Source organism: Elephantulus edwardii, unplaced genomic scaffold, assembly GCF_000299155.1.
Source record: "Elephantulus edwardii isolate Elephantulus edwardi_28Jun2011 unplaced genomic scaffold, EleEdw1.0 scaffold00025, whole genome shotgun sequence".
In the NCBI taxonomy this organism is placed as follows: Eukaryota; Metazoa; Chordata; class Mammalia; order Macroscelidea; family Macroscelididae; genus Elephantulus; species Elephantulus edwardii.
In genome coordinates, this window is record NW_006399775.1 from 17564228 (window position 1) to 17582671 (window position 18444).

Consider the following 18444-nt stretch of genomic DNA (forward strand, 5'->3'; position numbering starts at 1 on the left):
AATGGGCTCTTGTGTGTCAGGAAGTGTGAGGATGGCACAGGACAGGACTGGTTTCAGATCTTTTGTTCATAGGGTCGCTTTGGGTCATACTTAACTCAATGGCACCTAACAACATCAACAACAGGGCATGTTTCAGAGCAAATGGTCACTATGACTTGCAAGTGATTCAATGGGACATAACAACAACATTCTTACTCTTGCCTCTGTATTTCATCTAAAACCTTTCCTAGAATGATCTGTAGAAAGCAATGCAATGAATAGAGAGTTGTTGTTGTTATGTGCTGTCGAGTCGTTTGTGACTCATAGCGACCCCATGTACAACAGCCCTAAACCGTACTCTATCCTGTGCCAATCTCATTGCCTCTGACACACCCATCCCCAGTCACCGAATCAATCCACCTCATAGAGGGTCTTCCCCTCCTGCGCTGTCCCTCCACTCTACCCAGCATGATGTCCCTCTCTAAAGACCCGTCCCTCCTGACAACATGTCCAAAGTATGTCAGACGAAGCCCCAGAATCCTTGCCTCCAAGGAGCAGCCTGGTTTAATCCTCTCTACGATGAATCTGTTTGGTTTCTTGGCAGTCCATGGTACATTCAGTACCATGCATAACAAGTGATTGCAAAAACCATGGCCTGTATCAGGCGGACCTTAGTCTCCAGAGAGACACTGTTGCTCTTGAGTATTTTGGAGAGGTCCCTAACAGCAGACTTTCCCATCGCAATACATTTTTTGATTTCCTGGCTACTGGTGCCAAGAGTGTTGACTGTGGAGCCAAGCAAACTGAAGCTGTGAACAATCTCAATCTCTTCGCCATCCATCCTGATGCTACCAATTGGTCCAGTGGTGAGAATTTTTGTCTTCTTGACATTGAGCCTCAATGTCAAGAAGAATATGGTCTAAAAGGTATGTGGTATAATATGACATGATATTTGTCCTCTTTCTGGTAGCATACTGGTCAAACTGAAAGGTTGGTGGTTTGAACACACTGTGTGCTCCCAGGAGAAAATGATGCAATCTGCTTAAAGATTTACAGACTTGGAAACCTCAGGGGCAGTTCTACTGTCCTGTAAGGTCTCTATGAGTCACATTGGACTCAATGGCAGTGGAGGGTTTTTGTTTGCTTGCTTTATTTATTCTTATTCTGTAATGTTAAAATTTTGTAAGCATCCAACACTTAGAACAAAGTGAATGCTGAGAATAGCAAAACAACATCCCTGTCCCTAAGGAGCTTGCACCCTACTTGGAAGATTTCAGTAGGAGGACACACACAATTCTAAGTTAGTGGCAGTATATTAAAAGAATAAGCCAGGTTGGTGGAGGCACAGGGGGCTCAGGAGGTCACCTTTTGGGGGCAGGTCTAGGGAAGGGGCAGCTGGTGCCATGTCTAGTCAGGAAGGTGGCAACAAGAAGTCCTTAGAAACAATCCAAGCTGACCAAGGGAATGAACAAGGAAGATGAGGCTTTCAAGCAGAAATAAGAAGAACAGAAGAAACTCAAGGAGCTAAAAGTGACAGCCACAGGCAAAAATGCCCTGGCAACTTTTGAAATTAAGGAATCTGGCAAAAAAAATGTTCTTTGTCACTGAGGTAATGATGAGTCTTACTTCCATTTCTGTTTAAAACATCTGGATTCTCTGCTATAACATCTGTTGCCACCTGTCGTTAAAATGAAGTGTCGTCTTGGAGCCTATTGTACATTTAACAATAAACTTCCTTAAAACAATGGATAAAAAGATACCATGTAATGGTCTGTCTCTTCAGTTCTTCTCACTTACCCATTCTGAACTTGGCTGTGCAGTCAAAGTAAATGTCGTCCAGAATTAAAAATAAATAATAAAAAGCCAGGAGATGTTTAAGCACAGAGGATGGCCACTGGTGAAATATAGAAAGGCTTAGTGAGGATCCCATTAAAACTACACCTTCCAACCCAGAATTACTTGCTATCGACCAAAATAATTGGGTGGAAAATGAACAAGTCTTTTAGCTAACTTTTATTATAAATATTTGTTTTCTAATCAATACTAACTCAATTGGAAATGGAACATATTAACATGATAGGCTATTCTCTTTGATATTCTAAAAAAATAGGGTATAATTACCTATGATTATCAATAATGAAGGGAGCTCTGGTGGCCCATTAGCAAGAAGCTGTGCTACAATCTGGAATCTCCCTGCTGCTATTAACTGCCTCTAAAGACCCACTGGAGGGTCAGCTAAGGCTCAGCTAGAACTCAATGGTATACAACAACCACCAATAGTGAAGGAGCTTATACAGTAGATAACTATAAGGCATGAGTCCACTTCCTAGTTACTCCTTCAACTCAGGCAATTTTGGATTGTTTATTTTCTTCCTCGATTTCTTTTGAACTGCTTTGCCACAATTTAAGGTGTATTGCTGCTTTATATGAATTGGTGGGGTGGGATTTTTATGAATTGGTTTTAATAAATAAATGCTTCTCACTTTATAATATGCCTTTAGCTGATTTCTAAAGTATTTAACTAGTTTTTTTCTTGACAGTGTTCTCCAGTTTTATACTTCTTTCTTTTGGAGAAAATGTGTCAATCTTTTTGTTCTATCATGCCAAAATAAATTGCACCTTTTCATTTATATCTCTCAAAAATATCTCAAGGATTTCCCCCTGAATCTGCTAAGTGTGTGTATCTGGTTTGCATTGCTGGGTGATTCAGTTCCCCATGGATAACGGTTTACTGTTTAGACCTCTATAGAAGAAGTGCCAAATGCATCAATGACAAAGATGTTTCCTAAATTATAGGGACCCAGAACTGTCTATCCTTATACTTTTGAATCTCCTTAAACATAACTTCATAACTAATATAGTATATTTTTCTTTTTATTTCAGATTTCAATTAAGCTCCTATGTCTTCCCCTGAAATTGCTTCTCTGTCCTGGGGACAGATGAAAGTACAAGGTTGTGCTAAAACCTACAAGGACTGCAAAGTGTGGCCAGGGGGCAGTCGGGCTTGGGACTGGAGAGAAACAGGAACTGAGGTAAACTTAGTGTTTGGTTGGCATTGCACAAACCCTCAGAAGCTAGCTCAGTGGTTCTGACAGCAATAAAGAATTGAGGAAGTTAAAAGGCCCAAGGGAACAGAAGTAACTCTTTCTCTATTGTTTGTTTTTAAGAAACCAGATTTTTTATTAGTACCAGCAAGGGTGGCCTGCACGAGGTTATGGGTGTGCTAGGTCAGGGTGTGTGTGGGCTGTGCGAAGTCCCCAGTGACTCGGGGTCTGGAGGGAAAGGGTTTCCTTGGAGGCCAGGCTCACGGGCATCTCAGGTTTGCTAGTGTACATGCTTGAGCCATGGTAGGCCTGAGCAAGTCCGCCAACAAGATTAAGAAATTCTTGGAAATCTAGCTGCTGGTCAGAGTTGAGTCCAGTTCCTTCGTCTTGAGGTCAAGGACACAGGGTTCCTTCTAGTTCTTTGTGAAGGCACCCTGTTCTATATTTACGAAGGTCAGGAACTCTCCCTAGGAGAAGGTGGGGATGTGACCATCCTGTCCAGCATACCTCTGGAACACGGCATACAGGACTCAAGTGCACCGATCCCTCTCAGTGGAGCCAGTGGCTTTTGCCACAGTTGTGGAGCGGAGGGGCTGTGGTTCGGAGTGTGGAGAGTGTGACGTGTGTGGGGAGATGCAGCCTCTAATGGCCTACTTCTCCCCTCCCTTTTTTTGAGATAAAATTCACATACTCCGAACTCATCCTTTTAAAGGGCAAATGTTGTTTTTAGTGTATTCATAAACTTGTATACATTAGCACTATTTCATTCCAGAACATTTTTATCACTGTTGTTGTTTGTTGTGTACCATCGAGTCGGAACTGACCCATAGCTGACCCTGACCCTCCAGCGGGTTTTCAGAGGCAGTTAATCGCACGGGAGGAGATTGTCCAGCCTTCTCCTACGGAGCAGCTGGTGGCCTCAGCTACTTGCTTTCAGGATTGCAGTGCCGCTTCTTGCCACTAGGCCACCAGAGCTCTACCTACAGAAAACCCTACGCCTTAGGGAGCTCCAGTGGCCTAGTGATAAGAAGAGGCGCTGCAATCCCAAAGTCACTGGGTTGGAATCCTCCAGATGTGTAGTGGGAGGATAGGCAGTATCCTTCTATGTGATTTATACCTTCAGAAACCCCACTGGAGGGTCAGTAAGGCAACAACAGCCCATTAGTAGTGACATCCTATCTGCTCCCCTTGTTTTCTTTGCTCCCAGTCTACAGAGGGGGCAAATCTACTTTCTAGTGCCTGTTCTGAAGATTTGCTTATCCATATGAATGGAATTGTGCATTATATAGGCTTTTCTGCTTTCTTTCCCTTGACACAATGTTTTCAAATTTTGTCCATTTATAGCATACTTTAATACCCAATTCCTTTATATGGCTTAATAATATCCCACATTAATAAATATATTACATTTTGTTTATCTATTCATGAGATGGACATTTGGACTTTTCCCATAGTTTGCCTAGTATAAATAATATGACTATAAATATTGTTTTTGTGTGAATATTGTTTTAATTTCCCTTGGGTAAACACCTCAGAGTATAAATGCTGAATCAAATGATAAGTACATATTTAACTTTTTGAGGAAATATTTTCTTAAGCAGGTAGACCTTTTTACGTTTCTGCAGCAGTATAAGACAGTTCCAGTTTTTATTTACCTGTTTCTTTTTGAAAAAATTAATCAGAATTATATGGATTTATTCCTGGATAAGTCAATTATTTCCCACTCCGTGTATGTCTTTTTTGTCATATATGTCTATTTTTATGCCAGTCTCGTATTGCTGTGGTTACTGTAGCTTTGCAATAAGCTTTAAAATTGGGAAATGGGAGTTCTCCAACTTGGTTTGTCATTTTCAAGATTAATTTCTGTACTCTTGGTCTCTTGCATTTTCATGTGAGTGCTAGAATGAATTTGTCAATTTATGCAAAAAAGCCATGTAGGACTTTAATAGACAATGTGTTGAACAGTAAATAAGTTTGGGTAGTAATGCCATCTTAAACAATATCCACTCTTCTTCTCCATACCTATATCTTATTTTCAGAGTTTTCAGATCTCCTTTAATTTCTTTCCATGATATTTTGTACTTCTCCATATACTGTTTTTGTACTTCCTTGTTGATTTTATTTGTAAGCATTATATTCTTTTTGGTGCTATTCTTAGCAGGTAATTTTTTAATTGCATGTTCAGATTGTTCACTGGCAGTATATGGAGGTAAAGCTGATTTTTTGTATATTGATCTTGTACCCTTAAAACTTGCTAAATTTGTTTCTCTGCTTCAATATTTCCTGTGTGTTTATGTATGGATTCCATAGGATTTTTTTATATACAAGGTAATTTTATCTGCAAACACAGATTATCTCACTCTTCCCCTTTCAGTTTGGATGCTTTTGTTTATTCTTCTTGTATAATTAATTACCTTGCCTAGAACCTCCAACACAATATTGCACAGAAAGGGAAAGAACAGAGTCTCAGGAGTCAGGTGGCGTTTCTTCATCTAGTACTGTCTCCATGTCTTGTCTGAACTGATGAAAGTTTTGCTTCAGTGGTTGAATAAATTTATCACGTTTAATCCATTTAACAAAAGATTGAGTCATCAAGTACCTGGTGAGAATTCTAGGACACATGTTTTAGTATGATAGAGTTTTTCAGCTCTTTAAACTTTCATTTCACTTCACATAGCTCATTTTAAAAACCTATATATCTCCTCCTGTATAAGCAGTAAGGAGAAACCATGCTGCACTTTTAGGATCTTACATAGAGATTTTCTTAGATAAGTATTCAAATTCATCACTCACAAGCTCTACTTTCCACCAAACATTTAAATATAATTGAGGCAACTTCGTCATTACTTGAAGGCATCACTTTTCCTCTAATATCCAATCACCTTTTCATCATTTGGTTTTAAAAGTCTCAACAGAAGCACATCATTCACATTTCCAGGGACATTTTGTCCAAGATTATCTTTGCTCTTATCACATCTCTTAGTTCTATCAGAGTCCTCCACAGTATCACCCTTAATGTCCCTAATTCTACCAACAATCTCTTGAAGGCAATCTAGGGCATTATTACAAAGTACATCAGAATGTCTCCAGATTCTACCCATTATCCATCTGCAAAACCACTTCCATATTTTAGGTATTTGTTAGATCTGCATCCTCACTTCTTGGTGCAAAGTTCTGTCTTACTTTCTTTGCATTGCTATAACAGAGATACCACAAGTAAGTAGTTTTAATAGCCATACATTTATTTTTCTCACGACTTGGAAAAGTAGAAGCCCGAATTCAAAGTGTTGAAAGCTTGCTTTCTTTGTTGGATCTGGGAAAAGGGTCTTGTCTCTTTGTTAAAATGTTTGCTAAATTTTTTTTTCCATATAACTTTTTTTAATTTATTATAATTTCAGTGAAAATTTACAGACTTTGGATTTCCATTCATTCATTGTTGCACTTTTCTCCCCTCCCAACCCTCCTCCATAGTACACTACCCTCTTGGAAAAGTAAAAGAAAAATTCTTTCATTATTTTACAATCCCTCCCCCAAGGTCCACTCCACTATGCAGCCTTTGCTCTGGACTCCTGTCATGACAAAAATACCTAATCACATATCCCTTTTAGACAGTTTACTCCCTCATCAATTTCAATGCAGTATACATTATTGAACCCGTCTTTCTCAGTCTCCCCTCAACCCCAATGTCAGTCCTGTTGTACAACAGTGGCACTATGCAGTATTTGTCCTTTTGTGACTGAGATACTTCACTCAGCATAATGTCCTCCAGGGTCACCCATTTTGAATAATATTGCATGAGTTCCTTCTTTTTCAATACAGCATAGTATTGCATTGTGTGAATATACCAGAGCTTCTCTATCCATTCACTTGTTGATGGGCACTTAGGTTGTTTCCAATTCCTTGCTATTGTGAACAAAGCCACTATAAACATGGGTGTGCATATATCTCCTTGGATGTCAATTATGATCTCTTTGGGGTATAGTCCCAGTAGTGGAATAGCTGGGTTGAATGGTATCTCTATTTGCAACTTTTTGAGAAAGCGCCATGTTGCCTTCCACAGTGGTTGCACCAATTTTTTTTTAATTATTAAAATGCCTTTAACACATTTTTCCCTTTATGACAATTTCTCTGAGGTAGGTTAATGTGATTTGTTATAAGTTAGATTTTAACAGTATGTGTGTGAACGGGCAGCCTTTGCCAAGGATAAAACTCAGAAGTCAGGAAGGGGTAGAATAGTGGGGTTAATGGAACCAAGAAGTACAGGGAGGAAGTGGGAAGAATGGGGTCGTAGAATAGATATTGTAATTAATTTATGATTAATTAAATAATAAAATATTCCTGAATGGAAAACCTTTTTGTAAAATCATAATTTAAAAAAAGAAAAGAAAATGTGAAAAATTTTTCTCTTAATTAAGTCACGGTTAACCACTGTCAGTACCATAAACAAATACATGTCCTAAGGAATTAATAAGTCTCTGTGGTCTTTCCCCAGAGGCTGAATCAATAGAAAGGAAGTCTTGGTGGTTAGAACAAAGAGACATGACCACTATTAGCTGGGTACAAAGATTAACGGTGGTACCACCAGATGGAGTTATTAGGAGTATCACAAATTGAAACTTGTCCCCTAAAATATGTACCAAATTGAATATCCCATGATTCTTGGTAGTTTGGCAATTATATAATGATGTTATTTGAAAATTATATAATGATGTAATAATCTCCATTAAATTAACTGCCAATTAGTTGTAACGGAGTTTGAGGTGGAGGCATGGATTGAATTATGCCCCTCAGAAATAATGTGTGTAATGTAGAAATTATGTAATGATATCCATGATATCTTAAACCAAGTAGTTTAAGAGGATTAAAGGTGGAATGCAACACTCCCTACTCCCATTTGGGACTTTTAAGTCTACTAGTAGGAAAATAGTAGAATAGAATCATGGGCAGATTTCCTTAATTCATCACCAGTATCTGCAAGCCTTTCTCTTTTAGTCTAATAGTATCCTGTTGGTTGCGAGGGCTAGATTTATATTTAAAGTATCTCCAAGTGTTAGATCCTACCACTTTGATTTATTAAGGCCAAATATGGTAGATATCAGCCACTTTGGGGAGGGGATAATTTTTATTTATTTGTTTATTTTCAAGTTGTCAAATATTTTCTTTTACTTGGATTCATAATCAATATCCTTGTGAGCAGCAAACTATAAACAAATTGATGTTTCCCATTGGGAAATCCATTGCAAAGGACCTCCTTAAAGTGCTTAAGCACAAACCTGTCACTTTTAAAATGAAGGTACACTTGACCCAAACCTTGGTATTTCAATTGCCTTGTGCGTGTGTGTGTGAGTGTGTGTGTGTGTGTGTGTGTGTGTGTGTGTTACTATTGATTCAGAACAGACTCATAGCTGACAAGAGAAGGAATAAATTTTCATTTAACACTTAAAAAAAAGAATTATTCATAGTCCAACTCCTTTAAGAAGATTTTTCTAATGTTGGAAAATATGGCTATCCTTGATTGAGGACCAGATAAAATGTTTGCCTTGCTGATATGTCCTATGCTTTATTTTAAAAACCCCACACACTGTAATTTTAAATTCTGGAAACACATTCAGTGAGACAAAAGATTTACGCCGCAAGCAACAAGTATAAATTTGAAAGAGAAGGAATAACAGCTACATGTCTATTTGTCTATTTTATGCTCAGCCACAATTACCTTCACTATTTGCTGTGGATTGAATTGTATCCCCCAAAATATGTGTCAATTTTGGTAGGCTATGATTCTCAGTAAAACTTTCCTCCATTTTGTGATCTGATGTAATTATCCTGCATTGTAAATTCTAACTTCTGTGATGCTAATGAGTTAGGATTTGTGGCAGTTATGTTAATGAGGCAAATGCAGTCTAGAAGATTAGGTCTTTCCTTGGGTCAATCTCTTTCAATCTCTTGTGAGATATAAAAAAAATTACACAAAATGAGCAGATATCCCAGGGACATCAGTACCACAATGGAAAAAGAGTCAGCAGTGTAATTCATGCCTTGGACACAGGATCCCTGAGCTGTGAAGCTCTGAGACCCACAGGATGACTAATTCCAAGACACATGTAAAGTTCCATCGCACAGATGCTGAAAGGAGACAGGAAGTTTTCTCCAGAACTGAACAAGAAAGAAAGTATTCCCAAGAACTGGCACCCTACATTGACTGTGTAAATGCGTAAACTGTGAGAGAATAAATTTCTGTTTATTATAGCAGCACTAGATAACTAAGATAGAGACCTCTTTTTCCCACCCTCTCTTTTTCTGGAAATATGGAATCGAATTACCATTTAATATAGTGCACACATTCTGCCTATCAGACATAGCCCATGGTAGTAATCTAGTGAGCTTGCCTCCCTAACTTCCTACCACAAATTATTTGTCTAATCAGTCATGGTTAATTTCAGAAAGTGTTTATGCATTAGTTAGGATAGAGGCTATGGTAAGTTCTGGTGGCCTAGTGGCAAGAAGTTACACTGCAGTCTCAGAGGTAAGCAGTTTGAATCTACCAGATGCTTTCCTGGAGAAGGAGGGACAATCTCCTCCTGTACCAGTCAGATCCAATTTTGTAGTGTACACACACACACACATACACACACACACACACACACACACACACACACAAATTTAAATTAAAAAAAAGGCAAGAAGCTGCACTGCAATCCCAGAGGATAGAGGCTACACTGTTGACATTACAAACTCAAAACTCAGAGACTTATGAAAGTTAAAACCTTTTCTCTCTCATATACTGATATGGACAGTCTAAGCTGGGTGGAGGAGGTGATGGAATTTCCTGTCACATAAGGTCACCTCCCAGTCCGTTGCTGTTACATTAATTCCAACCCATTGTGACCCTATGTGTGCCTGAGTAAAACTATAGAATCATCTGGTGGCCCTATTTTTTCCTTTGTGTTGCTTCAGCATCTCCTTTCTTTGCTGTAGAAACATGGAAGTTGCTGATAAGCATGCAAGTGTTCTAACTTACAAGGTTGTTGTTTGTTGTTTTTAGGTGCCATTAAGTCAACTATGGCTCATAGTGGCCCTATTAACAAAGGCTCTGAAGCTTGCTCTATCCAGGACCAACTTTAATACCTCTGACACCTGACCCCATTGTCAGTTAATGTGCCAGTCCATCTCATCCAGGGTCCTTCTCTCCTGCGATGACCCTCCTCTACCCTTCCAAGCATGATGTCATTCTCCAAGGACTGGTCCCTCCTGGCAACATGCCCAAAGTATGTGAGATGGAGCACCAGGATCCTTGAAGGCGAGACTGTTTTCACCCTCTCTAGGACAGGCCTGTTTCTTTTCTTGGCAGTCCATGGTATGTTCAATACTCTTTCCCAGCACCATAATTCAAAGACATTCATGCTTCTTCTGTTATCCTTATTCACAGTCCAACTCTCAGAAGCATAGCATGCAATTGAAAATAGTACTACCTGGGTCTGGCACACCTTAGTCTCTAGACTGTCATCATTGCTCTTTAACACTCTGGAGAGATCCTTGACAGCAGATTTTTCCAAAGCAACTCATCTTTTGATTTCCTGACTGCTGGTGCCAAGGGTGTTGATTGTGGATCCAAGCAACAACAACAAAAAAATAGTTAACAAGCTCAATCTTTTCTCCATCTATCATGATGTTGCCTATTGACTGCCTATTGGTTCTATGTCAGCCAATTCTTTTTAGTACAATGACTCTTTGTATTCCTTCATCTTCTTTTGATTTTCCCTAGAATATCATCCATGAAAAAAGCAAAAGGTCATTACAAAGACAGAGAGGGAAGAAAAGACCAAAATAGTTGTCAGAAGAGACTCTGATTATTATACTAGAATGCTGAGAAGCCAAATCATAAGGAAAAAACCAGGAAGTTAAAGAGTTGAACAGAAGATTTTGAAGGACAGCTCATGAAGACAAAGCAAAGTATTATAACAAAATGTGCGAAGAGCTGGAGTCAGAAAATCAAAAGGGAAGAACTTGCTCAGCATTTCTCAATTTGAAGGAAATGCAGAACAAATTCAAGCCTCAAGTTGTAATACTTAAAAATGCTAAGGACAAAATATTGAATAATCCAGGAAGCATCAAAAGATGATGAAAGGAACTCATAAGGAATGCAAAACAAAAAGAAAAGGCAAAGGCCTAAGTGTAGGTGTACTATCATTTCACCTGCTCACCTTCCACTGAAATTTATTAGTAATAACAGTCATGTTACCACACCTAGCTATAAGGGAACACTGAAAAATAGAGTCTTTAACAGCTTTGTGAACCAGAAAAGGGAATAGATGGGATTTTTTAAAGGACAGCTAACAGTCTGCACTGTGAGATGTAAAGATAAACCTGCAAATGAGCTTTTGGAAAAGATTTTCATTCTCCTAAATTAATAAAACAATCCATATATTACTAGATTATACATGTTTTTATACCAGATCATTGTATTTACATAAAATTGATTTCCATTGTAATCCTTAATATTTTATTCTTGTAAAACTATGGTTCTAAGAAAGAGCCACAGACTTCATCAGGCTCCCAGAAAGGTGTATGGCCTCTGTTCTGGTAGAGGCAGAGAGAATTCAGGGAGCTCTAAGGAGACCCTGAACACCCTGGCAGACAGGTCCAGTGATCTTTAACCTTTACTCACAGGCTCTGCCTTTATCAGCAAAAGAATTAGATAATAGCATTGCCACTATCCATTTATGTGTACTTTACTTAGGCAGAAGGGAGTACTTCTTGAAAGCATGGTTTCTCTTCAGCTTGAATATAAAATAGAAAATGCTTGAGCCATATTGGATGCCATCTTGGATGCCATCTTGCTTAGCTGGCAAAATGGGTATTGAACATTTTCTACAATTAATACCTTACACTCAAAACAGGGGGAAAGAAACAGTAAGCTTGTTTGTTTTTTTGTTTTTTAAATAAAATCTTTTTAAGTCTTGCAAAACCCTCTTGCAAAATCCTCTTAAAGAAGAGGAATAGAATCAGACTTTCCATGAGGAAATATGACCTTAGTGGTTTGTCCAGAGGGACTGAAAAAGCCAGAGAGCCGGTAGCAGGGTGAGGATGCCTAACTAACAGTCTGCTGCTCCAATCCTAAGCCTCTGTACAAAGCTGTGAGTAATCGCCCGCCAGCACCTACATCCACAGGCTGTTAAAAGAGTTATCTTTCATTGCTCTGTACATGACACCATGAACCTGTAGTATAGCATGCCTCAGCCAAATTCATCACTTGAGTGCCATTGATCTGGCAGCTGATGGGCTGCGGCTGCCTCCAGCCTCTCAATCTCTGGAGGATCACGGTTTTACACTCTCTCTCATGACCTTTCACTTGATTTCCAGCAGTCACTGTCCTTGTTTCACTACACTGGAATGAAAGCTTAGAGGCTGGGGATCACGGTCCTCTTCGGAGTAGGTGATGTTCCTTGTTAAGTGAAGTAGTGGTTCAGTAATTCTAGGAAATGCATTTACTTAGGAAAGGTAAAACTCCCCAACTCTGATCTATGTACGGGGGGGGGGGGAATTCTCCTTAGAAAAATGTTTAGGTTCTTTAAATCATATCTATTCAGATCCAAGTGGTTCCAGAATTGATCACAGGGCCATAATACTAGAAAGGATCATTAATCCAATCGTATTATATTCTTAAGAACCAAGTGTTGTAACCAAGTGAAAAAATAGCCCCCCATCTCTTTTGCTTTGCCTTAAATTTTTGAACCTCAACAGTGTTATAGGAAAATAATTTAACCTTCCCAAACCACTTCAGAACTTTGTTGGCAACAAGGAAAGCTAGAAGCAGAGATGCTGTTCAAAGATGCCTGGGCACGAGCTCTGCATCTTCTCCCAACGTGAGCATGCGCCCTTTGATAAGCAGTTTAGTTCAGATGTTCTCATTTAGAAGACTGTTTACTGGACCCCGTGCCATCTGAGGGAACTCTGATGAGTACATAGCAAGTTGTGCAGTTAACTCAATGGCAGCATGTCTCATAGTACATCTCCAGGGTTCGAATCCACCAATGGCTCCATGGGACGAAGATGAATAGTCTCCTCCCATGGAGATTTACAGCCTCACAAACCCAATGGAGGGTGGGTATGGCCAGATCTGACTCCAGGGTATAGAGCGAGAGAGAGACAGACTTGGTGGAAATTCCTCAACAAGGTGCTGATAAAGTAAGCTTGTATATTATAAGATAGCAGAGAGAATTTGCTTTTGTTGTTAGCTCTGGAACATTGATTCTATGAAGAATGTCACCAGAAGCTGGCTACTCACCCCACAAAGAGACTTGGTAAAATCCAGAACTATATACTGCATCTATATGGTAATAGGGGTAGGTGTGTCAGAGACAGTGAAACCGGCTCAGGATTGAGCAGGGTTCAAAGCCTGCAGAGGGTCGTTATGAGTTGCAGGCGACTCAATGGCACATAACAACATACTGCATCTACTCCTGCTTGGAGTAACCCTTTGGCTTTTGTCAAATTCTGGTTTTGTGCCTAAATCAGTCATGAAGCAGGTGACTGTTCACGTTGCTACTTTCTGACTACCATTCCTTCTTCATTGTATTCTACTTACCAATTACCATTAATGCATTCATTTTTTTTAGTTCTTAAATTAGATATTTCATGTTTAACCAACATCATAAAAATCTTTTGAAGATAGCTGCATCCACAGATTTCAGTTACATGACTATTTCTTCACCCTTTTTTCTCTTTTCCTTCTTGAATAACCTCTTTCTGATATGGTTCAAGGTAGAATTTGTCCTCTTCATACTTGGTCCAGTGTTCTTTAGGAAAGATCCATTGCGGCATGGCTAGGTCCAGGGCTCTTTTTATGTGAAACATCCTGTCATTATAAGGGAGCTCAGGAAGCCTCCTTATGGCTTCTTTTACATCCTCTTCCTCATGTATCATCTCACAATAATCTGAGTTATTGAATCCTGCAGCATTGCAATACTATTTTCGAGTACTATTCAGCCACCGGCCCGACGCTGCAGTGTTAGACTGGCCCACCATTGTGGCCCTTCATTAATGCGCCTTGACAGCACATGTGGTCAATTTCAGACTGCAACACACTGTAAAAAAAATCTTCCTTTTCTTTGGGGTCAGTTGTTGAACATATATTTCAGTAATAATTATAGTTACAGGTCTTTCTTAACTACTTATGGATATCATCCTATCACAACATTGTACTTTCAGATAGAATGTGAAATTGTATTTTTAACTATGAATGAAATAACATTCTTCCTTTTTCATTCCCTGAATAGTATAACATGTGATTGTCTGATTCAAATTGACCAGAGCCAATCCATCTAATTTCACTAAGGTTTGTTGTTATTATGTGCTGTCGAGTTGCTTGCGACTAATAGTGACCCTATGTACAAGAGCCCTAAACCCTGCTCTGTCCTATGCCAACCTTAGTCTCTGATATGCCTATCTTCATTGCCCCAGTGACTGAATCAATCCATCTGATTGGAGGTCTTCCTCTCTTCCACTGTGCCAAGCATGACATCCCTCTCCAAGGACCAGTTCCTCCTTGTAACATGTCCAAAGCATGTCAAATGAAGCTTCAGAATCCTTGCCTCCAAGGAGCAGACTGGCTTCACCTTCTCTAGGGCAAACCTGTTTGTTCTCCTAGCAGTCCAAGGGATAGTCAATACTCTTCTTGAGCACCACAGCACCACCTTTCCAAACATGATGGCCCTTTCTAAGGAATAGCCTCTCCTTACAACATGTGAGGCAAGGAACATCCTGGTTGTACATTCTCCAAAACACATGTGTTTGTTACTTTGCCATTCTATGGGATATTAAGTACTCTTCTCCACTTCGACACAGCTGGTAGGAATGTAAAATGGTACTACACTGGGAAACAGTATGGCATGTACTTGAAAATCTGGAAATGGAAATATTATATGACCCAGCAATCTCACCCTTAGGTATATAGGCTAAGAGAATAAGATTAGTGAAACAAAAAGGCCTGTATGCACTCATGTTCAATGCAGCATTATTCACAATCGCAAAAAGAAAGAAACTAAATATCTATCAGTGGGTGGATGGGAATGCAACCTTTGCTACATCTGCACAAAGGAATATTGTGTAATTATAAAGAATAATCACAAATTTGCAAAACATCTCACAACATGAATTAATTTGGAGGGCATATACTTAGTAAAATAAGTCAATCATGAAAGGATAAATTTTGGAAATGACCGCTATTATAAACAAAAAAAACCAAGAAAAAAATTCATGCACACACAAAAAAAAATAATTATTTGGTGGTTACCAAGGATGGAATAAGGAGAGACTGAAAATCATTAACTAGATAGAAAATACGTGTTAATAATGGTGAAGGGAAAGGCAGTGGGAGCAGTCAGCACAATATGACCAAGGCTAAAAAAGACACTGAAAGCAAGAGAGAATTCGACTCCATGGCACACAGCAGCACAGTAGCAGCGGTAACAAGATGATCCTGCAACAATAGTATTCACAAACAATAGTCTACAAATAGACACAAAAGCAGATGGGTATCCTGAAGAGGTATTGCTCATTCATTCACTTAATGTTGGAACTGACTCATAGCTGGCCTGCCTGCAGGTTTTCAGAGGTGTTAAACTGCATAGGAGGAGACTGCCCACATTTCTACCACAGAGCAAGTAGTGGATTAAAACCATCCACCTTTGGGTCAGCAGGGCAACTCCTCATCCACTAGGCCATCTAGGACTGCTTAAAGGAGCAGTACCCACTTGCAGATACAGATTTGATTGTGAATATCTGGTGGCCTAGTGGTAAGAAGCTGTGCTGCATTTTCAAAGGCACACGGTTCAAATCCACCAGCAGCTCCATGGGAGAAAGATGGACAATTTCCTCTAGTAAGATTAACAGTCTCTGAAAAGCTGCCGGAGGGTCAGCCGTGTGTCTTGCATATATAATTGTTGGTGTGGCCTGTATATGTATAGAGAGAATACAGCACACAGAGCCACAATCATGGCAATTTCTGAAACATAATTAAGCATTTCTTATCCTTGAAGACAAAACACCATAGACTTGAGGTCATCTATGTCTGATGGCACAACATAGTTTATAATGACAGTGTTCTTCATCCTACTTGGTGAGTAGTACCTGGGGTCTTAAAAGCTTACAAACAAGCTAACTATTAAAGAAGCCAGATTCAAGAGAACAGGTAGGCTAAAGTATAACCATAGCCTGCAGGACCCTGAGACCAGGCTAACACTAAACCACTAAACCACTCTGACCTGCAACACAATATATAGTGTCCTGGGCAGAGGAGGAGAAAAGAGCAAATTATAAACAGATCAGACTTCCTGGTCTGCCAGAGACTGGAACAATCAATTGCATAAAATCAAAAGGACATTTTCCTAGAAACAAAGATAAGACAGGAAAGAGTCTAGACAAAAAAGAAACAAGGAAACTCAGGGCAGAAATCCTAAGAGTGCTGACACATTGTAAAAAAAACGTAACCAATGTCATAAAACTTTTTATAAACTATTGGATGGTAAACTGATTTACTCTGTAAAGTTTCACACAAAGCCTATATTTTTTAAAAAATTAAAGGAAAACTTAAGCATTTCTTATGACATTTTAAAAAAAATCTGGATTTAACATGACATGCAAGTCCATTACTTTATTTCTTTTTGTCTCCCTCACTTGTCTCTCCACACTCCAATCATACTGAACTGTTTACTAGCTTCTTGGTTCACAAGGTTTTTGGTTTCCTCTGAGCTTTTGTACATGCTGTTCCCTTGCATGGATGTCCTGCTCACTTGACTTCCTCCTAAGCTGTCTAATGCCTGATTGTATTCTTGGTCTCAATATATCTGTCACTTCCTTTGGATTGCCTTCCCATCTCGTGCCACCATCCTCTGGGATGCATTCCCCTCACAGGTCTGAATAAGATGCCATTTCTCTGTGTTCTCATAATACCCTGAACCAGTTCCTTACAGCAGCTCAAATGCAATTGTATTTCCTTTCTGTTTTTCTAAATTTTTCACTAGGTTTAAGTAAGCTTGTTAAACAGCCTTGGTAAACTACTGGATCATTAACCAAAAGATTGGTGGTTGGAATCCCCCAGCTGCTCCCCGGGAAAAAGTTGGAAAGGCTCCTCCTGTACAGATATAACAGCCTGGCAAACCCAGTGGAGCTTGGCTGTGGGTTAGAGCATACTCACAGACAATGGGTTTTGGAACTCATTAAGGGCAGCGCTGTATCTTCTCTGATATACCTAGGGCTCAGAACAATGTTTGGCCCAGAATAAACCTCAGTAAATATTTCTTGACTGAATCCCATAAGAACACCTGTTGCAAAGAAGGATTAGAAGAGGAGACTTTTCTCTTTCCACATCCAGCATTCCCCTGGCGTGCAGCCTGCAGATGTAGAAGAGGTTGTCCGGAAGGGCGTGCAGACCCTTGTGATTGGCCGGGGAATGAGCGAGGCCTTGAAGGTACGTATTGATGTGCACAGCATTCTGATGACAGCTGGTGATCTCTTGGACCTTCACCTTAGAGAGATGTCCTTTATGGGAGGCCAATTCTGTACAGCCTGCTCACGCAGTTTGCTGAGCCAGACCAGAGTAATGGCTGCACACGCTACTGTTTATGATGAGAGATAGGTTCACCTCTCTCTGCCTCATTCTGGGACTCTCTTGCTTCACCTGTTTCTAAGGAATGCTTTCATTCTTCTGCCCTTATTTCTCAAGCCCTGTAATTATCAATATTTAGATCTTTACATTTTACAGTACTTTTTCTTTTTTAGATACAGTCAAGTTATTTGTTTCCCCTTACAGGGAAGAAAATGTAATTACAAAAGTAAAACATGCTCACTGTAGAGCACTCTAACAGTGCAGAAATGTCAACATGAAAAAGTGAAAGCTTTTCTCCTCCAATATCTCCATTTTGAGGATTCTGTTCCGGTTCTCCTTGTACACATCTGCAAATATAGGCACTTCTCCATAAAGATAGGAATGTCTGATGGCTTAGTGGGTGAGAGTTACACTCCCATTCTAAAGGCAGTCAATTCAAATCTCCTAGCTCCTCAAGGGAGAAAGATGGGCAAACGACTCCTGTGTGATTTACCACCTCTGAAGATCCACTAGAGGGGTCAGCTATGAGACAATTCTGATTTGAAAGCAATGAGTTGTTTATGCATAAAGGTACATATGTATAAACATATAATCTATTTACATTTCATTCCTTTTTCATATATTTAATTCTTTTTTCGTTTTAATTCAATGAATTACAATTTAATTTTTATCTGTAAGACTTTTATTATTACAAAATGTTTTCAAATGTATAGAAAAATAATTGTTGTTGTTGTTGTTGTTATGTGCCGTCGAGTCACCTGCGACTCATAGCGACCCTATGTACAACAGCCCTAACCTCCGCTCTGTCCTGTGCCA

General features: G+C 39.4%; 1 protein-coding gene and 1 pseudogene across 1 annotated transcript in view; one reads left to right on the forward strand and one right to left on the reverse strand.

Annotated features, from left to right (window-relative positions):
* The first annotated feature begins 2861 nt into the window (after positions 1 to 2861).
* The window catches only part of LOC102861545 (mth938 domain-containing protein-like), a 20106-nt gene continuing 4523 nt past the window's right edge, over positions 2862 to 18444 (forward strand). The window contains exons 1-2 of the mRNA XM_006882885.1: positions 2862 to 3011; positions 17395 to 17490. Coding sequence (XP_006882947.1) covers positions 2880 to 3011; positions 17395 to 17490 — 228 coding nt within the window. The 5' untranslated portion in view covers positions 2862 to 2879. The remainder of the gene's footprint in view (positions 3012 to 17394; positions 17491 to 18444) is intronic.
* On the reverse strand, positions 13731 to 14048 carry LOC102876404 (annotated as a pseudogene).